At 49.5% G+C, this 23,154-nt stretch overlaps 1 protein-coding gene across 10 annotated transcripts in view; it reads right to left on the bottom strand.

The window, feature by feature from the left end:
- AOPEP (aminopeptidase O (putative)) overlaps positions 1 to 23,154 on the bottom strand; it is a 325,938-nt gene that overhangs the window by 4,579 nt on the left and 298,205 nt on the right. For 6 of the 10 annotated variants that reach the window (XM_026518708.4, XM_057305595.1, XM_048218337.2 and 3 more), the window contains 2 exons: positions 17,349 to 17,465; positions 1,431 to 1,517 (listed from right to left, as the gene is read on the bottom strand). In XM_026518708.4, coding sequence (XP_026374493.2) covers positions 1,431 to 1,517; positions 17,349 to 17,465 — 204 coding nt within the window. Of the gene's footprint in view, positions 1 to 901; positions 1,080 to 1,430; positions 1,518 to 17,348; positions 17,466 to 23,154 lie in introns of those variants that run through there. The other 4 variants (XM_057305591.1, XM_048218341.2, XM_057305592.1 and 1 more) reach the window with 4 other exon arrangements.

The following is a 23,154-nucleotide window of genomic DNA, read 5'->3' as shown; positions in this document are numbered from 1 at the left end:
GTCCCCACAACGCCCGCCACGGAAACCCGCCCCTGAGGCCCCATGAGCCTGCCACACGGTCGCAGGACATCCCCCAGGAAAGTGCCCTGAGCTGCGGCTGGGGAACGAACACCAGCACATCACACAGGACCACGGGGCGGAGAACTGTCTTGCCGCCCGGGAAACGGTGCCCGCTGTGCCGGCCTGGCCTCCCTGAGCCCCCCGGCCATCCCCACCCTGGTGGCAAACGCCACCTCTGCAGTTTCAACAATGCTGCCACAGCCGATCGTGTCCTGGAAGACCAAAGACCCCATCAGCTCTGGCTTTTCTCTCGTTTCAAGCAGTTGCGTCAGGACTACATTCTGCTGGGGCGAACTAAAAGAAGGATCTCAAAGACAGCACAAGATAAAAACTTGGTAGTCTGGGGCTCAAAAACTCTTCCCTGAGAGAGCGGAGCTGTGGTAAGCCTTATTTGGTAAAGGTCTTGGCTCTAAAAAAGCAGTTACTTTTGGTTTTCAGAAGAAACCTTAAGTTGCTTCTTACATTTTGTCCCTGTCTGTGGTTCCAAACACCTCTGCTCCAACTGTGCAAATGTGACATTTCTTGTGCTACAAAGTCACGTGTTTTTCCTTGTGGGAAGAACCAGCCCTCCTTGCTGGCTGCCCCCCATACTCGGGCCCTCTCAAAAGTCCCTTTGTTTGCCCCACCCCCGCTGAAGCATGGCTCCATCCTGTCAGCCCACAGTGCCCGGTGCAGAGCTCGCCCGGTGGCACACAACGGTCACACTAACAGCAACGAGCGGCAGGCTGCCTTCCGGAAGCTGACGGAATCCGTGGCGCACACGCCACCTCCCACGGCCGTGCTGGGCAGATGTGGGTGGTACAGAGGCGGCAAGGAGGGTTCCCCAAACACGTTCACGTACCTACGGCTTCCCGCGGGCTCCCAGGAAGGTGACCGCCTTCCCCCGTGAACAGTGAGGCAAGTTCTCGCAGGAAGGACACTGGCAACGGGGGCGCGGCTGGTGCAGGTACTGACCAGACTGTCCCAGGTGGTGGGGCTCTCCCTGCCCAGCCTCATCTGCACACAGTACATCACCGCCACTGCAGGCACGGACACAACTGTGGCAGCTAAGCCACGGCCTGGCCTGAGACCTGGTGACGCTGTGAGGTCTGCACGTGCGCCCTGCGGTCAGGACAGTGGTTCACAGCCATGTCAAAGCAACGTGGCTTTTAAGGGTGTAATTCCTGCTTTAAAGGGACGTGGAGAGAGGGGAAAATCAGCTCCAACGTGTGCTAGGGACGCTCCTACCTACTTCTTAAAAATCTTTGGAAAAAGTTTAAATATTTCTTACGAAAGAAAAGTTCACAACTTGGGTCCCTGTGCTAGTAAGTGCCCCAGAGAGTCGGGGGACAGCATTAAAGGAATTCCCATCCGCTGAAAATGAAACTTACCTGATCCTCCTGGAGGAATCTCTCCACGTCTTTGTACGCTTTTGTGTATTTGTGCTTGACAATGAGCTCACACCATCGATGGCGAACCTTAAGGAAGGAGAGAAAACCCAGTGAGCAACAAACTGAGGGGTTTCCTCGGCCTGTCTTAATGACAGAATTTGTATTAGCAAAAGTTACTCTCTCTACTGTATTAATGCTGCTGACACTTTGTAAATTTTGTTTTAGTTTAGTTTCTTGTACAAAGAGAGGAACCATGCTCTTCACTGGACTGCTGTCTGTCAACTTTAGGGGAAGAAGGGACATGTTTCAGCTAGATGTCCTGCTGTTTTTAAACCAATTTTGCAAGACACCAGATAAATGCAAAAAATAACGGGGCAATGAAGCACGCAGCCCAGCCAGCCCAGCTCTGCCCCGCAGCACGCGGTCAACGGGCGTTCCCTTCAAAACCACAGCAGCTTGATCTCCAGCGACGACCAATTCGGTTCAACGCTGTTGATTCTAATAAACAGTGAAAAGCAAGAAGACACGGTCCCTCCACATTCCTGAGAAGACCCACAGCAGGCCTCTGCAGCTCACGGGGCGGGCACCCGGGGCCAGGATGCAGAGCAGGGCACCTGTGGCAAACAGCACCCCACCCCCCGCGTGCCCGAGGGGTGCCGCACGTCTACGCAGCCTGCCGCGAACATCCCAACTGACTGTGGGGCCCGTTCAGTCCAGATCCACTTGACTCAAGGTTTCCCAGAAGGAATTTACCAGGAACCCCAGCCCCCTCCAGACAACATGGGAGTCTGGTCCTAGCACTAACGGTCCCTGCGAGCCCCAGCATCTCCTGGCACTTCTGGCACATTCTTTAGGTGGGTCTACCCGAGTTCGGTTTTTAGAACCCAGTCGCAGGTCCGTGTCTACTGCCCCAAGTGCTCTCAATTATACGCAGAGAACTGTCCACCACTTTCTATTCCTTTACTGGCTCAACATCAGCCCTACATGGAAGTGATTACAAACACCTAAAAAGCTTCCCTCCTTCCCTCTGTTTTTATTGCCTTTGAAAGAGGGAGACCCTGCACAGTAATCCATTTGTGGCAATGGGATAATGTAAGCAATTTCAGCATTTTGGCTGGGGCCCCTGTAAATTACATCATTACCTACTGCTGGCCGGATCTCTCCTTTAATCTACTATAAATAGATTTACACACAAACAAGTAGAAATGAAGGAACAAATCTTCTGGGAAGAATCCTCCCCCTGGGCTACAGTGCACTCCCAAGACTGCGTGTTAAGTCTGGGGTTCTGGTGGGGCTGCCCTTTGCTTGTGGGCAGTAAGCCCTTTGAACTTCTAAGGACAGGATGCCAACGAACTTTACATCCACGAAGGAATGTCAGAGGCACATGGAAATGAGCTAAGAGCCTCCGAGCATCACAACAAACGGGAAGAGGCTGGACTGGACGGGTCTTGGCAATCTTTCCATCTTCCACAAAATGTTCTTTCCTACATAGTCAATAGAACTGAACAGACCATAAAAGGGAAAGGGCAGCCCCTAAAATATTCCCACAGAAAGGACGAGTGAACAGAGCTCTGAGAAGCCAGCTTGTCACACTGCACCAATCAGAAGCCACCAGAACCACCCGACCCCTGCTCCCGAGCCCTGGAAAGCACCCGACCAGGCCCCGCTGGGCGTCCTCTCACTGTTTTCTCCCAGTCACGGTCATCTGAACACCTCAGACACCACTGTGGCACCTTGTGAACTTGTGGAAAATAGGGGCCAGCTTGGCAAAGTCAGGAGAAGGATGGCGACGAGCGGGGCTGTCCTGGTGGGAGGCCCTCCCTGTGGGATGGACTGTTGCTCTGTGCCCCGCCCGGGGCCCTCCGGAAAGAGCATCCCTTCCCACCCCACCCCGCCCCCCGCACACGGGGTGCTCTCCTCTCCCAGATGGGCCTGGGTAGGAATAACAAGGTTAAGTGGGGGCCTATTTCGTGGCAGAATAAGGCCTCTAGGCAAGAGGGAGGCGGGGTGGTCCCACCACAAGTGGGAGAAGGTCCAGGAGGCCCAAGCGAAAGGCTCTTTGACACCAACATGAAGTCAGCACTTCCACTTCTCTTACTTCTCTTCCTGTTAAAAACAGTTTATTGTCACAATTAATAAGAGATCTAGTCTTCTGACCCCTGAAGGCCAACATGGCATCCAGGAAGCACAGCCCAGCATCCCCTCCCCTGGAAGAGCAGAAAAAACAACAAGCCTTTTCTTTACAAAAGAGCTCAGTGCATTTCAGCATTTCAGTGACAGGATGTTTAAAAGACATCACAGAGGCTGCGTGAGACTGAGAGCATGACAGATACTTCTTGCTCTCGCACAGGGCTTTTACCTCTCTTCCTATTTCTTTCACAAAGAAAACGCTCATTTTTTATCCCCTGAACTCCAGGACCCAATCCCCATGGCCACTTGTCACCACACATAATAGGGGTCTTCCCAGAAAGCCAGCAGCAAAATGACATTTGTCTCAATTTTTCCCAGCAATATTTCCAAAGTGGGTACTGACAGAATATTCCCTCTCCAGATCACTGAGCAACCTGAATCGTCCTTGACCAAGGCCATCACACACGCTCCTTCCCCCACTGGGACTGCAGAAAGTGAGGCTCTCCGTGCCTGGGGGGGGGGGGGGGGGCCAAAGCCCGAGAATCCAGAGCAGGCCTCTAAAGAGAGCTGTCCCCCCTGTAGATCTGCTCTTCCTGTCTATTTCATTAATCAGGTAACGGGGTGGTGGGCGCCTCGTCTTGTGACCGCCTCGGGGAGATCACAGCCAAACGCTGCGCACGCACAGGCCCGCGCCCGGCCCGGCGGCCTCCGCGGCGCCCGGGTTCCGCTCAGCGAGTCTCAGCGCTGCAGGCGCTCGCACAGGCCAGCGCTGACCGCGTCACCTGTTTTACTATACTTCGGTTATGTCGGTAGAGCTGAAAACATTTAACGACCTTTTGAACTAGGACTCAAATTCACATCACTCCAACCTCGTTCCGGGAGTCACCTGAAATCCTAGTCCCAGACGCCCTCCGTGTGGTCAGCCGCACCGAGGACGGGGGCGGAGGCACTGGGGGGGGGAGGGGAGCGAAGACCAGAACCTGAAGATGAGAAGAGGGGCATTTCAGAAGTGCAGAGAGGCAGAGCTGCCGCAGGCGACGAAGAGCAGAGTCCCAGGGACCCGAGGGCCCGCGCCCTCCGTCCCGCTGCTCTGCGACAGGGTGTGCGGCAGGGTGCTGGCGGCCTTCCCCCCACTGCGCCTCCACCTCCCCTGCCCAGGCTGGGACGAGGGACAAGCATGCGCCCCTGCCACGGCCACGCGGGGGCTCCTCGCACCCACCAGCCATTTACAGCAGGTGGCACACGACTGGGGAAGAATGATACAGAAAGAGAATTCAGGTCCCCGGTTCTTCCCACGCGGTCACGACAGTGTTTGCTATACAGACACGATGTACAGGTGTGCGCCGTAAATACCTCAGTCCAACATAAGCTGGTTTGAAAATCTGCTTTTCAGGGTTCTGCTCAAGGGACGTACTGAACAGAAAAATGATGTGGGTGCTGCACTCGGCGCACAGGTGGGTTTTCATACAGCAGTGCTAATCTGCACCACAGGAAATGGTTTCCAGAAGCTTCCAGGCTTCCACAGCCTCCATGAACAAAGCGCGGTAAGTACACAGACATTACTGTTCTCCCCAGGGAGCCCAACAATGCGACGGATTCTTGGGGTTGGGTGCAGATGGGCAGGTCTTGGAATCGAGGTGGGAACAACGAAGGGCAGGTGTGCAGAAGCGGATTCATGTTGGACTCACTTTTGGTGACAGAGAATGGAAACCCTCCAATAAGCCGTGTAAGTGCCCCAGACTGGTGGATCCCTGACCCACAGCAGGGGCTCCTCCAGGAAGACGGGCTGTGTGTGTGGCAACAGGCATGAGCCCCCGGAAGGCCTGGTGGACGTGTGGCCTGGCTGCATCTGACACGTGTACCTGTGTAGACACATGCACGCACACGAATCCTTTCCCTCCACTCTGGTGTTTTCTGTCCTTTTCTTTACGCTGGTTAGCGATCTACTCAACTGATTTCATGACCCACTGTGCCCTGAGCCACGGAGCCTGAGGCCCAGGCTGGAGACCTGGGTCTGCCACTCAGCCCCGTCAGCCGGCCCCGCTCCCTGGGGTGCGGTAAGAAGAGTGTGGCCCCTGTAGGCTGCTGCAGAAGGTGACTGAGGTCGCCCAGGGCGAGTGCAGCTAAGAGTCCCAGATAGTGAGTGCTTGTCACCTTAGCAGGACTGGCATGTTTCCGGCTTTCTTTTCCACTTCAGAAGTTCTGGTATTTCTTGAACTTATAAAAACTTGGGAGTATCATCTCAAGGAAGTGCTGGTAACTGGTGAAACGACAGAGCAAGGTGCCTGTCCGACAGCTGCTGTTCGAGGGTGGCCTGGAAGGTGCGTGAGGCAGAGCAGCCTGCGAGGGAAGGCGGGGCGGGGGGGGGGGGCGAGGTCCCCAGGACTCTGGGCCCCTGCTTTGCCTGCCCAAGCAACTGGATTTAGGAGTCGGAGGTTCCCTGTGGGAGAAGAGGCAGGGGTGCCACCAGGGAGGGGCCGAGAGGTCCGGGGAAGCTGGTGCTTCTCCTGTCATCCAGAAAGTACACCCAGGGGCCGGGACCTGGGAATTTCCCAAACCACCTGTGCAGACAGAACGCTCGGCTCAGCCGTGTCTCAACCCCACGGTGTTTCTTCCATTTCAAGGAAGTCCTCATTACTCAAAGGCTCGCCTGAGCCGAACTACTCCTGGCTGCTCCTCTGACTACAGCGGTGCTCGGAAAAGGGGACCTGCCTCGCAGGGGTCATCTGTATTCCCAACCACGTCTCAGACTCAAGGGGGCAGGTCCCATGACCCGATAGGGCCTCTCTGTGATACGACCGCGACCTTCATCAGGACATGCTGGGGCTCCCCTGCACTTAGTTGTTCTCTCCCAGAAACAGGGGAGAAAGACTGCTGAAGAAGAAGCCCGCTCCCCACCCCGATTATCTTTCCAACCTGAGAATTTTCATATCCTACAGCTCCGTTAAAGTCTCGGTGCCCCACAAAGTCCCAAAGCATGTTAACAGCCTTTGGCTTTTTAAACAAGGAGTCTGTGAGGGGCCAGCAGGCAGAGGGGACAAGGACATCGGCTGTATGGGAGATGGCACCACCACGGCCCCACCTCACCCAGCAACACCCGTATGGGCGCACAGGATCTTCGAGCACACCCCTGGCCTTGCCCTTCGGCGGAGCCCACCAGCACTCCACCCCCATCGGCCACTCTCTTAGAGTGGGGTCTACCACCTCCCCCGCCCCCAGTGCTTGTGGAGGAGGCTGTGTCCCCTCGTTTGCCCGTGTACGTACCTACCCTGAAACACAAACTCGGGGAGAGCAGGGGCCGGGCACCTTCAGGTCATCTCCAGGCCCCGTCTCGATGCCCGACACAGTACACGCCTGAGAAATGTTTCTGAATGAATGTATCCCTTTTAAAGACTCAGAATGCTTTCCAGCTACAAGGAAATTATAAGGCACAGTTGGAAGCTGTAAAACGCTTTGAAGAATGCCACCCATCCTATTTATGACAGGAAGTACTCCCCTTTCTTTTCAGTCCTTTTGATTTCAAAATTTACTGTTAAAGGGGAAAAAAATCTGTCTAGGGAACATGATCTGGGAAGCCCATTAAACCTCATTTAGAGTTCCATTTTATATCTGTAAACAGAAAGACCAAGGCTCATGGCTTTTGGGAGTTAATAAGTCTAACACTGCAATAAATGAACCCGCTTTTTCAATTTGTGTCTGAAATTAGATTTAACTTTGCTTTAAAGTGGCTTTACTGCTGGTGAGGGAAGCCTGCCCGGCAGCAGGAAGGCCTCTGCAGAGTGTGGCTCTGGGACAGACAGCATCTCCAGCAAGTGTTTTCTTCAGGGGCGCGTGTAACGGTCTGGTGTGCCTCAGGAGAAAAGATGAAAGACCCCTCAGCTGTGTGGCTGTCACGAGACCCCCGGTATCTGTACTTTGACTCTAGCACTTTTCGCTCCCACATCCACTGCTCCTTACTCCAAAGAGCTGCGATCTTCATGCTCTTTTTTGAAACAAAAAGAACTAGAAGTTCCTGCATTTGCTCTCACAAAGCCGGGTGGGCAGGGTTAAGGACAACAAATGAGGCATCAGAGGCCGTCTGCTCCTCCTCAGGGCTCTTACGACCCATGCCTGACTTGGCCCCTAGAGCTCGAGGTGATGGACAGCTGGTTGTAACTGGTTATAGCCAAATATAACTAGAGCTGCGGCAACACAAAAAACAGGGATCCTTCGGGACTGCCTCAACTTGATACGTCCACCCAGAGTGACCGGGAGGGTACATGGGATGACAAACATCAAGGATTAGAAGAGGAAGCCTTACAAAGTTCACAAGGGCAAGTTCTAACCTTTCCTCCTTCTCCTGTGGATATACTGACTCTTCTATCCAATGACATTAATGCTATTAAGGGCAATTGGCTTCAAAAAGTAGAATTTGGGAGCCCATGTTGGGTCTGCCTTGAAATGTGGCACAACTTGGCTTCCTTTCCCATCAAAACTGAGCACCGGATGACAGTCTGTTCCAACATGTAAGTCTGTAATTAGGAAGGAATACATTCCACCTTCTTTCTTCCTTTTGTCACCATGTGACACACAGCCTTTACTGAAAAGAGGACTTCTAATGTTGGCAGAAAACGGGACCATGGGTAGCTCCTCCAATAAGCTCAGAAGGGACACCGGTGCCTTCGCACTCTCCTCAGAGGCAGACTCGAGGCTGGGGGGCCTCCCCGAGTCTATCAAAAAGGATCGTTCCCTCCCAGAAGCATTTCCCTACTCCAGCCACCTTGTCACGTCAGATGCTAGTAGCTGCTATTCCAGAACACCTGGAGACTCAGGAAAAGTCATTCTCCAAAATATAAGTATTAGATGCTGAGGATAAAGTGGTGAATAAAACAGACAAGGCCCTGTCTTCCTGGAACTTGTATTTCAACAGAAGGTGTAAGAAAAATCCAGGAAACCAGCAACACCTCTGTGATAAACGCCGTGAAAGAACGTAACACGGCGCAACGGGGGAAGCCGGAGTGGCGCAGGAGACGCTGAGAAGGAGCTGCATGAACGGAGTGTAGAAGGAAGACTAGACACCAGTTCCTGTCCGAGGCGGCGGCCTGAGCCCAATTTCTAGCCATACCACACACGCCGCAAAAGTGTCAGCCCTCCCCTCCCCTCTCTTTTTAATGGCTATTTCTTTCAATACCCTCCCTACAAAACCACTCTTCACAGCAGCTGAGATGTGGAAACAGCCCCACGTCCATCAGCTGATGGATGGATAATGGCTGTAATCCATACGATCGAAAATATTTGGCAATAAAAAAGGAATGAAGTGCTGATAAAGGCTAAAACAGACAATTCATGAAAAGAGGACATGAAGTGAAAAGAAGCCAGTCACCAAAGGTCACATACCATGTACAGCTCCGTTTGTATCAACGTCCAGAACAGGCAAATCTAGACAGACCGATGAGTGTGTTGCCAGGACCGGGGTTGGGGGTGAGGGCAACAGGAACGACAGTTACGGGCTACGGGGGTGTCTTTGCAGGAGGACGACAATGTTTTACAATCATTTGTGGTGATGGTTGCACAACTCTGCGAATACACTAAACCACTGATTGTACACTTGAAATGGTGATTTGTGTAGTCTGTGAATTATTTCTCAAAGCTGTTATTAAAAACAACCAGAGTCAAGCTGGGGAAGGCTGTTTCAGCAAAGGGCCCTCTGCTGCAGAGTCTATTCTTGTGGGAACCCCCTGGTGTCCTGACAGCAGAGCCAGGGGACTTCTCGAGCTCAGCGCTGCTTCTACCCACAGATGGGCAAGACCACTTGGTCTATGGAACACGGCTCCATTCAGTTCGAGGCTGCGGTGCCGCAACATGCAGACCAAGTGTCAGTGCCACCCCGTAAAGTTTAGCTGATCCTTCAATTTCACACACTGACAAATGCACAAAATGCCACGATCTGCATATAAGTGGGAGCTCTTTAATTTTTTAAACAATTTAAGTCCAATTCTCCCTTCGCTCTCAGATACCAGCACAAACATTCACACATAAGAGGCATATGCTGCCCCGACATGGCGTGGGAGCCACAGAGCGCTGCCCCTGCGCGGCAGCAGCTGCCCCGGGGAAGGCTCCCCGCACGCCTCGGGCAGAACCAGCATCCCACGTGCGGTACGTGGCTTCCACAGCTCGAAGGCCAGACTCCCCCAGTCTCAAATCCTGGTATGCTGGGGAAGAAGAGAGCAGGGACCGTGTCCAGGTAAGGCACCGGAGGGTAGAATTTTGGCAAAAGCAAGCCCTCTATTTTAGGGTATTTACGGGACACTGTACATGTGAGTATGGCTCAGTTTACAGTTGTGGAGAAAAGATGGCAGTGTTCATAGACAACAGTGTGCTTTTTTGCAGTGGATTTCAGCACAGAAATAGAATGTGAAATATGTAAACCACTGATAGAGCAATAAAGAACCAACAAAACCCCACACTGATTTCACTCATGAGCCCTTTAAAGACAAAATGAACATGTGATGTCACTGGACATGTGAGGTACCTTGCGGCCCTGGGCACTGCCTAGAAGGTAGCGCTGGCAGGGAAACCCCCTGGCGGTGAACGGCTTCCCGGGGTTGGGGTGCTCTGGGCCCCGGATGCCATGAGGAATGTTGTAAACTATGAATATTGTCCTGCAGTCCTCGTGGCCGGGGAGGGATTCCTGGAACTTGAACACCCCCACCTTCCCCCGGGTTTTGGGCTCTACCATAAGAGCATTAAGGCAACGAACGTTACCTGTAACTCCAGAAACTGTGCTCATCTCTGCATCTTTCTGAGAAAATCTGTATAGAGAGGGGTGTGCGGCGGCATACAAAGCTTCTATACCAAGGACCTGCTGCTGAGCACCAAATGGTAAAGAACAAGGAACAGTGAGAGACTAGAAGCTTCTCTAATCAAGTCTGGCTGAACCTGTGGCTAAACGCCCCTCTAGTAAATGTTCTTTTCCTTTCTCTTCTATTTACAAATTATAAATATTATCAACTGATTGTGTTTATTTAAATGGCCCTTCTAAGAAAAATTGAGTAGGTTATGCCATCAGTGGCTCATTTTTTCTTAATACATCTCAGCAGCCGCGACACGCTGGAACAATTCAAGGTAATACAGCATAGTCCCTGGCTTTGGGAACAAGAAATGCGTATTAATCTAAAAAATAAAAGTTTTCTTAACTCTGTCATTTTAGATCAGTTTTTGAAAAAATCCTTTATCATAGTACAGTAGGAGACACTTTACTTGTTGCAAGATTTCCACAGAAAAAAACCTAGGGACACTGAACTTAGTAACAAAGAAAGAAAACTCCAAGAAAGACCTAGACATATCTTCCTGACTTGGAAGGAAATGTTCCAAAACCAGTTTCATAAACCAAATACAGCAAAGGAAAAACACACAAATACAACTAAAGAGTTTATAAGAGCTCTGTTCTCTCCCACATCATAAAAGGCACAAGGTTTAAAAAGACAGGTATGTCTGCAGCAACTAAAGAAAATTACCCCGATCTCTTTTTTCAATCTGTACCCCACCCAAGCCTTCAAAACTCTAGAAAAGGATTTATAAAGCTGTGTCAAAGAAACAGCTCAGCCCCCCGCTCCAAAGCACTGTCTTGGCTTTTTTAAAAAAAGGTATTAATTCGCACTAAAGCTCACATCCAAAAGTTGGGCTTCAACAGCATTTGACCTTTTGATTTGCAACTTGAGCTTAACCATGTCACCAGGCCACCAACCCGGACTCCCTACCCCTGCAGAGAAATTGTGACAAACAGCCCAGTGCTGGATATGGCAGGTGTTTTAGGAAACTCCCATCTCACAACTCACCCTGAAAAACCAACTCGCTAATTGCCACACACCATTCTGACTCTCCAACAATGGTCTCTTTTTTGATGCTTAATCCCAAAACTGCCTCGTGGGGCTCTAGGCCAGGACGGTGCCTCCAGACAATGCCGGTTAAGGACATGCGGAGGTCCTGGGGTGCATGTGCAGCCTCTGGGAGGAGGGAGAAAGAGATGTCCCTGCACCGTGCCGCCCTCCCACAGCACTGGGGTCACGGGCCGGACACCAGCCAGGCCACAGCATGTGTTGCTCTGCTGCGTGGACTGTGTGTGGAGGCGGCCCGGAGCAGAAGGAGGCACGGAGTTCGGGGCGCTGCATTTTAATAAATGTAACCAACTGAGCTTCCTGAAGTGCCAACGGAGCCTGAAGAGACTACAGCTAACCTCTCCTCTAACCTGTTCTGTGAGGAAAACAGAATACAAGCGCTTTCTTTCTTTTGTCCCTGGAATGCTGTGGAAAAGCAACCAGAGGAGTGAAGGGGAACGGGGAGCTCCGTGTGACCGGGACCGGACCTGAACACTCTGCGAAGACGACGGTGAGCTTGAATGGAAGGAGGGTTAGCGTGAAAAGGAACGGGCAGAATCACAGTGGTGGATCAATTTTAGAACGCAGAGACGCAGCAAACTGAGCTTTTATTCTCCGCCCTTTTAACACGCCAAGGTCTGTGAATCATGAAATTCTCTCAATTCACAGGAACTATGCTTTGGGCCCAAATGAAATCCAAAATGAGCACCAGAGCTGTGAGACCACTGCACTCCTGGAATCATCCCCTCCGACTTCAAAGAAATGCTGCGGTGTTTTCTGCTCCAGCAAACGAGGAGTTCTCTTAGTAACACTGCACTCCAATGCACGCCCTCCCCGCGTCCGTGAAGCCCACCGTGGTAGGGCCGTTTATCGCGTTTTCAAGGGCTCTTCAGCAGGAACCAGAGGAAGGGCCTGCGAGGCTGGATGTTTTCCATTTGCAATCAACCTTGAACGTGTCCTTTGCGAGCGGAGCGGAGCGGCTGGATGCTGGCACGGCCGAGTCTGTGTTCTCTGGTAGAACAGGTTTCACCCTCTTTGCTAATCTGCCTCCTCAGATTTGCTTGCTGCTACTACTTTGGTTGTAAGTTCCTTCTTCTTCTTCCTTGTGAAAGACTTTGCTTTCACCTCTCCCAAGGTTACATTCCTTGGAGGCCCAGAAGCACCGCAGACTCAAGGTGGCCTTTTAACGTTGTTAACTACCTTTCCAGCTCCTCCGTGCTGTGCTGTGACCAACTGTCAGGCACTTTATTAGATGAAAGGAAAAAACTGCCTTCTGTGAATCAGCCGGTGCTGTGGAGCTGGGGTTCTTACATGGGGGTGACTCTGCCCCCTAGGAGACATTTGGTTATGTCTGGAGACACTTCTGATTGCCAGACTGGGAGGGGGTAGGTGGCGCTCCTGCTAGCATCTCATGGGTAAAGGCCAGAGCTACTAATCTTCCTACAAGGCCCAGGCCACCCCACAAGAGAGAATTACCTGGTCCCAAATGTCGGGAAGTGCCGAGGTTGGGAAACCGTGATTGACAGCAAGTTCTCCCCTGCACCCTCCCCTCCCAGCCCACCATGCCCCCAGATCAAGAACTCTGTGACCTGATGCTTAGGGGCTGAAGCTTATGCTTCTCTTCTCTCTTTCTCCCTGACTAAAGGAAGGAGATAATATAAAGGTTGTTTCAGAAAAATAACAAAACCCGACCATTTCACAACAAATGAGACACTGTGAATCTTACATGAACAGAAATTACATGAAAGCCATGGACGTTCGCAGACATTTTCTCACGTCGTGTTGGTAACAGTCCCATGAAGAAAGCGTTTAGGGCTCCTTTTTAACCTGAGGAGACGGAGGCTCAGGATCCTTGGCCATGGTTCGCAGGGAGGAAGCAAGGGAGCTGGTGAAGAGGACCCTGACGTCGCCGCACCCAGCATTTCTCAAACTGTGGGTTGCGACCCATTTGGTGGGTCATAAAATCTATTCACTGCATCACGACGCACGTTTTTAAAGAAAATGAAATAGGAAATGATAGTCAATGTAAAACTGGTTTTGTGAAACTCTTCTTGCCACTTGGCTGCAGTTCCGTCCAGGCAATGGCTGTGCAGACAGGAAGATGGCACCCGGGAAGGGGACGACTCGGCTGTGGTCACCAGTCATTTGGGGGCCTGGGACTCGAGTGCAGCTCGTCATCAAGGCAGTGCCTTGGCCAGGACCAGATGCTCAGCCGGGGTGTAAAGAGGAGATCAAGGCATGGAAGAGGCACTCCCAAGGCCAGAGCAGGCGCCGCCCCGTCCCTTTCCTTCTCACAGCCAGCCATGAGGGCGTGTCCCCTTGATGGGAGACTAGAGGGCTGTCATCCAGCTGTCCCACTTCAACCCAACCCAGGAGACCTCTCCTTTCAGCCCTTGGTACTTCCCCAAACACAACGAGGGGAGGGGCTGATGCTAGTTCTCTGCCAGAGAACTAATTTTCGGGCTCAATCTGCCAACTGAAGCACCACAGCAGAGCATGACATCCTGGGGACCCTCCTGACCAATGTCTTCTGTTCCCATCTAAGCCAGATAAGATGCTGAGTTAATGATTCTGAATTTCTGAACACTCACCTGAGGTGTGCCCCTAATTTTGAAGTGCTCACCTGTAGTCCACAGCAAGAAATTAACTTCAAGGCCACTTGAGGAGCTCTTGGGAAAAAAGGTCCCAGAGCCAAGCTGCATGGCTCCTCACCCCCCCCCCCCACAGCAGCTACTGCTAACCGTTCAAGAGACCTGCTAAAGAGGGCAGGAAAGTCATCGTTTAGAAGGGATCTGAGAAAATATTCTTTGTACCAAGGATCAGTTAAACTTCTATTTTCTAACTTTCAGGGCTCTTTAGTTGAGCCAATATGCTCAGAAACTACAGACAATATATTTCTGTGAACTGAGGTTCCCCTCAGCTCATTTTCCATCCTGGTTAAAAGCAGCCCACATATGGTTAGTAGTTTCATTAGCTCCGGATGTAAAAGATGGTTGACTTCTGTGCTTAGGGTTACTTTCCAGGCTAAGGAAGGCAAACATCCCCCACCTGTGCCCCACGTTTCAGGTGGTGGCAATGAGAATGGGAAGGCAAGGCATGAAGTGGCCTACAATGCTACGCGTGACTCTGCCCCGCTCCTGATGACATTCGTCCTCCAGCGCTCTTCCCGTAAGCCTGGGAGCACGGGGCATCCCTCCCCTGCAGAGCAGGCCTGTGCGCTCACGTCATGGCTGATGCGGGCACCTGGAAGTCAGGACTGGTGGTCAGAAGGCTCACACACCCACCGATCTGACCTGCAACACACTGACGAGCCACACCAGGCTGAGCGCCATGCTCAGAAATCCTGACCCCACGGACCAGATGTTCTGGAAACGCAGCTGAAACCCAGAAGCAACACAGCTGATACAGACACTGAGCTACCTAGAGAGAATAATAAAAAATAAACCTCCCAGTGGACCGCACGAGCCTGCCCACACACAGAGAAGGCAGGGAAGGGCCCAGGAGGGTGAAAGCAAAGAAGGTGAAGCAGCTCCTGGACGGAGGGCCCCAAGTCACGGCAGGACAGGAGTCGCACACCGTGGAGAACACTCTGGTGGGACGTTCCGACAACAAAGGAGTGCTGCAGCGCACCGAGCCGACAGGGGCGTGAGCGGCCGCACACCCTGCATCAACGAGCTGTGGAGACGCTGTGGCAGCCAACGAGGAGCAGCAGGCTCCCCTGTCAAAAGGGACTTTATGTATATGCTTTCAGGAAAAAGGCCCGTCCGAGAAGAGTAAGGGGAGCCTTTCCGTACACCTTGGAGACATGGGGGACCTACACTCCCTACTCTGCTGGAGAGTCCCGTTGTCCCTGGGGCTAAAGTCTCGGTCCCAGGTCCCAGCACCCTGAACAAAGAGCAGCAGGGCCATAACTCACTGTTCTTTGCCAGGAAAGTCACTCCAGAGCCCTTTCCCACAGGCATGCTTCAGACACAGCCTGCCACACTCCAGTAAATTCGGCCAACTTTCCAACGACTGCTATTTAGGACATATTTAAAAGCTCTGATAATGACTGAAAGGGACGATCCTTATTTGTTTAGGTCAAGGAGAAGCACCGAGAATAAAGTCAGAATCCTCAAGACCTTCCCATCAAATAATAATTCTTTCTCCTATGAAACGTTCTGTCACTTAAAATAAAGGCAGATGGTTATTCAACTAAATTCCTGCTAATCAATGTCACAAGAAATCACACTTAACTAATAAAGTTTCTAGAAAACAGCCTGGTTGGCCAAAACCCTGTTGCTTTTCTGGTTCTGAGTGACATTTCAAGGAAACTTCATAGTGAGATGAGCTGTCAGTGTAACTAACTCCATGCCAGGACCTCAGACAACCTGGGAAGGGGGCAGGGTAGAGCACACTGTCAGAAAAAAATCCCAACTGTGCACCACGGCCTCAAGGCCCCCTCGACCTGCCCCAACCCCCAGCCCTGACCTCAACCCAGCAGGCCCCAGAGCCAGGTGGACAAACTCCAGATAAAGCAGGCCAGATCAGCCTGCAGCTAAGAGTGCTGTGTACTTTTTAAAAGAGTTTTCAAAAGTAACAAGGGGGGGGAAACAGGGTGTTGGGCCTCATAACTTCCGGGCAGAGAGTGACAGGTGCCCGGAGCCTGCTCTGATCCGCCTGCCCTCGCCTGTCCGCTGCCGGTCACAGGGCGCTGGCATTTCAGAAGAATTCAGCTCTGATTAAAACATAACCTCATGCCTATAAATAAAAATGTCTTTTAAACACTAATTAAAAATAACAGGCTGGCATTTGGAAACTCCCATAACAAAAATATAAGAGTTGAAATAAAGAACAACAGTTGCCTGTTTGATCCATGCTCAGGTGCGTAACAAGCCACATGTGTCTTCTCTGAAGTTTTCCATTAACTCTTGAATTTATGGGGCTTTAAAATGCATAACAATGTCCATCTTACCTTTTAATCTAATAATGTCACAGTGAGCTTTTCCCGATTTACTCCGTTTTAGTGACTGTGTGATTAGTTTCCATATTTTAGTTAACCCAACATATCCAAAATATCATTTCGACATTGTAATCAAGAAGAAATCATGAAATAATTTGCTTTTTTGTACACCATGTCTTCAATTTCCACGGTGCCTTTCACACTCTCGGCACCTCTCAACTCACGACGGCCACAGATCAAGCACTCAGGAGCCGCATGTGCCTGCAGGCTGCCACACGGCCCTGGACAACTGAACACAAACCAAACTCACTTGCATTTTAGGAGTTTTATAGAAAAGAGTTTTTCTCATTTGGACTGTGTGCTTGCTTGTTTTTTACTTCAGATGACTTAATACAATAAATATTTACTATTTCATGGATATAAAAACTCCTGGAATTCATCTTAGGATTCACACCACATTCTTCACAATAAGCTAAAAGATATTACAAACCACATCATATTGCTTTCCCACAAGCATCCAGTTTTGCTTTTCAAACCACGGCTGTTAGATTTAGTTTTCATTTCCTTTACACATGGCTCCTTTCCTGTCCTAACTGAATGCAACCAAGCAGCTCTGGCACATCGGAGCCAAGTTTCCTTAATGTGCAGCAGGATGGCGCCACCATCGTGCACAAAATGACCCGCCTGAGTTTCTAATTCAAAAACACTCCACCCTGTCTGCTCATTCCTTTAGGAAACTTCTGTCCGTCTTTATGATTTAAGAAGTGAAAGGGAAAGACACAGGACCTCAAGAGAGACTGGTGATAAGCAGGATCAGAGAGGCCCCACTGTAGCAAGCCGAGGTGGGGAGCAGTTCTTCCCTCAGGAGCACACAGCGTGGATGCTGCTATTGGGAACAGCAGTTTCAACCGCCTGGGAGGCAATGGGACCATCACTCTTCACCAACAGAGAGGGCCCACCGTCTAAAGTCCCAAGAGCGTTCCTGGTTACCTCTGCATCCTGCTGGGGGAGGTGGTATGTCCTCTCGAGGCTTTGCAGAGTGCGGGGGTTCAGAGTCTTCTGCTCCAAGAGATGCTCCAGAAGCAAGACAAGCTGGTCTGGAAGGAGCTAAGGGCAAAACCAAGAAGTCTGTGAAAAGACTAGAGATTTGACCTTGGTAAAACCTCATTGCTTACACCATATCCCCAAAGACACTGCATTTTGGAGCCTGATTAAGCCCTATTCTCCACGGCTTTTCATGTCAGTTCTATATTTAGAGCAGATCAAAAGATACAGTGTTTATTATTTTTAGGTTGTACGATGTGATTTAAGGTGTGCGACATGATGATTTAATATACGTTTACACTGCAAAATGATAAAAACTGTACTTAATAAAATATTATCATGGTTCATTAGATTTCTTTATGGCATGTAAATGCCAAAAAATGTCATTTAACCCAGATAAAGATTCAAGAAGCCATCTGATCTTAAGTGAACATATGGAAAAGAAACAAGCAGTTTTCAGATTTCCTGTACCACCTAAACCTTGCAAGTGTACACTAAGAAATAAAGGGCACACAATGAAACAAGAACCATGTGTCACAATCCCTCCATTATAAATATTACAAGTTTACCATTCCGTTTAAATTTTAAGATGATTGTACATGTGATTTTATACATGTGTGTATGTATAATTACACACACACACATACACGCTCTCTGCACAAGCTTACTCTTCTTCCTGAATTTTCATACAGTCAAAAAATGGTGTTTATCACTTAAAGGCAAAGAGAGGAAGATGTTCTCATATGACATAAAAACAACGAAAATTTATGAGCAAACAGTATTTGTGAAATCCAAGAACTTAAAATGTCTTATTCACTACTGGACTGCGTGCAATGCCTGGATCAGCCCTGACCATAGGGCAGTGCTCAAATAAACTCTAAACGGAGGGAAAAATAAATTGAAGATACATCTTGCAGGAACTGTACGAACTGAAAAATATTTATTCTGAAATCAAGGTTTTAAAAGTATTACTCTGAATTCTATTATTCTCTACATTTAGCTTTTCTCCATCCCTGCTTATGACCAGATAATCCCCTGCCAGCTAACTTGATTTTACAGGTCTAGAAGTCAATGCTCGACCAACAGAATATTCATACCACCACCTGGATTTTAATCCCCAGTTTGATACTTTAAAAGAAAATTTAAAAATCTTACTACCTTTCTACTAGCTTTTGCCCCCAAGGGTGCACTCTGCCCCAGCCCCATTCCCAAACACACACACAACTTCCCGAAACACACATGGAGGAAAACCGAGCAGACAACACGCGCATTATTCACCATGCAATTTCACAGGGAAAGCATTTCTCTTACTTCCTCATATCGCCCTTCAAACTAATAATAAAACCCCCACTTTCCTACAGACAAACATGGATGTGCATCACTTGATTTCTGGGCATGTTTATTTTATAACCTCACTTTTTCCACCTTAGAGTCAATGCTGTGGATCGTCTCTCAGGCTGACAGATTAAAACAAGGTACCTTCAGCAAAAACAGGGTTACAACCAGCACGGACCGTGAGGTCCTATAGGAGGACTCAAAGGATAGCTAACACTGTATTTTCTTTCATTATAGGTCATGTGCCTTTAAGGTGTTTGAAGATATCAAATCACTACCTAAAAACCAGTAACAAAAATGCCAGTTTTTCATTTTTTAGATTTCAGACACATGAGGCTTTTATATTTTCAAAAATTTACTGTTTACAAAATAGCCCAAATCCAGGGAGCCTTCTCACCAGTTCCTACCACGAGCAATCTCCTCAGGCCCTGCCTGGCAGCCAGGCTCCCTCAGCCTTCCTTCCCACCCACAACATCCTGCAGCCTCCCTCTCTGGATCTTTCCTTCTCGCATTCCAAAAGGGGCCTTTCTCTGGTGGAGGCTAATCCTTCAGCCCCGGCCTTGAGTACACCCCTCAGGTCCCCTTAGGTCACTCTCCAATTGTCCTCCTGCACTTGAACCCTCTTGACAGAGCTGGCCTTTCTCCTCCATCACTGTCTCTCTCCCCCACCTCACTACTGCCCTTTACAGAGTGTGTCCTAGCAGCCCCCACCAGGTGGTGGCCGGGCCTGGCTTCTGCCTCTGCAGAGCTGTGGAGGGGAGGCCCCAGCCTGAGTCAGGGGCCCATCCAGCCCTACCCCCTGACAGGCACTCTCAAAACTGGTCCCCAGCATATCTATAACTAGCCACCCCCAGGAGCAACAGCTTGATGTCGAGGCCACTCTGGATGCAGGACTTCTGAGGAAGGGCTCACCTGACAGAGCACAGAACACCCATCAGCTGGGGACTTGGGCCCTGCTGGCTAACTAAACATAGCAGGATCCAGCCCTGCCAATTTGTAGGGTTACAGGGAGGGAAGGAGCAGGAAGGAAGGCATCTCCCTATTATGTGTACGCACTTACAAAGAGCCTGTTGTTACAACTCAAGTTTGGGATTTGGTTTAAACTAGAGAGACCCACGGAGGAAAGAAGCCCTTGAGTAAGAGGATTCACTTGGTCCTTAACTTACCCCAACTGGGTCTAACCAACACACACAACTCCAGCTTGAAACTGAAGAATTACTAGCTTGTGAACGGATCAAGATACTTTTATATCCTGAAGTTTTCTTCTGAGCAGAACGGTCACACATCCTCGCAGAGAAACAAAACCAAAGGATCACTGAAGGCCTTTGTCCTCTTCAAATTTTCCACGATGGAAAAATATTTAAAGCCAAGCCCCCTGCCCGAAGATGGACAGCAGAGATGGATGGGGGGGGGGGGTCAAACCCTTAGGGCTCTCTAACATGTTTCATTTACTCTAACTGGAGAGAGGCAGAGAGCAAGCCGCATGCCCTTCCAGGGAGCCCCCCCACCGCCACCCCAGGCAGCGCTGCCGGGAGGGTCGGCCTGTTCAGAGAGGGCAGAAGGCAATGAGGGCCCACGCAGAGACCTGAGACCATTTCTCCCGAGCGAATGAACACACGCAAGCTGGTCCTACGGTTTGGAGCAGACTTGTAGAAATGACTCTCCCTTAGTAAACAACCTGTAGCCATCTGGCTTCCAAATGCGGCTCTTCTAATTCACCAGGAAAAATGCAGTTTCTAAACAATGAGGAAAGTAGAGAAAATCAGCGATCAAATGCTCTTTTGGTACACAGACAATAACACTGATTCAGTATCCTTCATTCACAAACAAGTAAACATCACATAATTTTTTACATGACATTACAAGACCCCGAAAAGAGGATAGGAAAGCAAAAATGTGGTAAGTAGCTCACTTTAATACAGCACATTTCTCTTCCTAAAATAAACATTTACTCCCTATAAAGCCACCTTACAATGAAAAAGAAGTACTATGTAATAAACCAAAATGTTTGCACAGCAGTGGAGAGACATCGCACGCTAGCAAGTGTGCTCAAAATGCGGGGCTGGGCACCAACCCGGCCCGGCAGCTGGCACAGCAGCAATGGGAAATGTTGTGTGGGTCATTCCACTCCCACCCACGTAGAAATCAAATGAAATCTCACATGACTTCTAGGCCAACTGTGTTTTAATGCAGCAGTACTGAGGGCTTCCGTCACACTATGGGGTGATTAAGGAAAATAAAGTGCGCGTTTCAGAGCATTATCTCCTGAGAAAGCAGCTCCTCTAAACATTATAAAAGAACCCGCCTTTATTTCTGAGGGTCTAATGGTGCTCACGCCCACAGTTTACCAGTGACAGGAAGAGAAGGTCCCCTCCTTTGCACACACAAGGACTTCATGACGGGGTGATCGCTTTTCCATAGGGAAACCACCTCGGTACTTTAAAAATTCATCTGCCGCAGAAACTTAGGCGAAATAAGACAATGGGGTGCCAAAGTCATGTGCGTGTGAAAGAGAACTTCACAACACGGAAAAACTTAATACATGAATACAAAACTTACGAATACGAAACATAACATAAAATGCTAAAGGGGGTCAGTCAATATAAACGCTATTTGTTAAGGATTTAGAAGTCTGTCTTCTCGCTGTGAAGAGGGAGGATTCCGTAGTCGCTAATTACCCAGAAATGTACAAAGAAAAAAGTCTACCTGGTATTTTTCCCAGTCAGCTTAAGAGCTGAGGGAAGCCACAGAACTCTGAATGGTTTTAAAGAGTTTCCACACAGGCTCTTGGAAAGAAAATATGAAATTCCAAACCCACCCTCCTAGTCTACAAGCAGCACAAAGCAAACAAACCCTGACTCTTCCAGAAGCCCCTTACCGCTGTCAGAGGGGCATCACTCACTCCCAGCTCCCAGAGGACCACCCACGCAACTGAGCCCCTCCACCATTTCTGCCATTAGCAGGACGCAGAAAAGGCCAGCTCGCCGCCTAGATCAGAAAATGTCACGAATGCGTCCCACCACTGACCTTCCAGAGGCAGGAACCGACAGAAGGAACCCGGCGCCGCCACTGCCTGCACCCCTTCAAAAGGAAGGCACCTCCCCTCGTGGCCCAGCTGGCCCGCTGCAGCCGCACACGGAGGAAGTCTCGGAGAGGCTCCCAGACAGGGAATGAGCCTGGGACTAAGGCAGCCACCAACTGACAGTGGCGTGAGTTCTATTATTACCCCATTATCACTCTGGATCTGTGCCTAAATGAAGCATGCTTCCTCCCTGCTGCCATTTCCTTTTATCCTGGCTGGAGACTAAAAGCGGATCAATGGGGGCAATACATATGATGTCACTTCAATTTACAGCAACAGCCTCCCTCCTTCAGTCTGTCTGAAATACACAGAAAGATCAATTCTTCCCAAAAATGGTTAAAAAATGCTTAGGGAGCATTCTTCTTCCAGAAAAGCATTCTCTGCTATATTTGTCTATGTTACTACGGCAGGAACTGTTTACACTGAACAAAAACAGAAGAAATGGGGGAGGGAAAAAAAATCTCAAATTCTCCTGTATGCTGGAGACTGGCTGGCTGAAATTCAACAGAAGCAGGGGCCAAACCAGAATCGAAGCAGCTGACCTTTCAAAGTCACAGGCTTTCGGGTGCAGAGTCACAAGAGAGACAGCAGTTCTTTGCCCCTTGGATTAAAAAGGTAATCCCACAGATATAAAGTCTTTTTTATAAGATTTCCCCAAAGTCGAATAAATTCCTTTCTACTCTTCCCAGAACACACACACCACACGAAATATCCTCAGGTGTCCCCACAGTCCACAGTGTGAGAACAGACAGTGCAGTGCCCCTTCATGTACTTTTCTCATTACGGGCAACAGGAACGGACTATAGAACACAAGGCAAAGCCTTAACAAATTATCTTTCAGACGATGCCCTGACCCAAAATAAAACAAAATAAGAACTGCTAAGTTATATAAATTTTCGTATCATGACTTTTGAAAATGGGGTATAATTAAGATGTAATTTTAAAAATCTCCTCAAAACATAAGAATTCTCCTTCCTTACTACCCCAAAAGACACACAAAATCCTAAGAGTATCAGAACCCTGGTGAAGCTGACCTTCCAGACCCCAAACACCAGCCAGGACTACGGTCTTCATATCAATGTTAGAATATGATCTTCTTTCCTAATGATAAATGTTTTTAAGTGACAAAAATGAATTATTTAAAAATATGTACACAGGACAAGTGTCTGCCTAAGAGCTGTTGTCAACTAAGGTATCATGATACAATTAAAATATTCCTAGTTTAAACTAGTAACTTACATGGAGGAAAAACAATTGGTTTGAGTTGCTACTGAAAACAAAACCTACAAAGAAGAACCAACCTCTGCATGCTAAAACAAAACCTTAATTACATTT

The sequence above is a fragment of the Ursus arctos genome, unplaced genomic scaffold, assembly GCF_023065955.2.
Source record: "Ursus arctos isolate Adak ecotype North America unplaced genomic scaffold, UrsArc2.0 scaffold_33, whole genome shotgun sequence".
NCBI classification, from domain to species: Eukaryota; Metazoa; Chordata; class Mammalia; order Carnivora; family Ursidae; genus Ursus; species Ursus arctos.
This window is presented reverse-complemented; position numbering and strand designations above follow the sequence as displayed.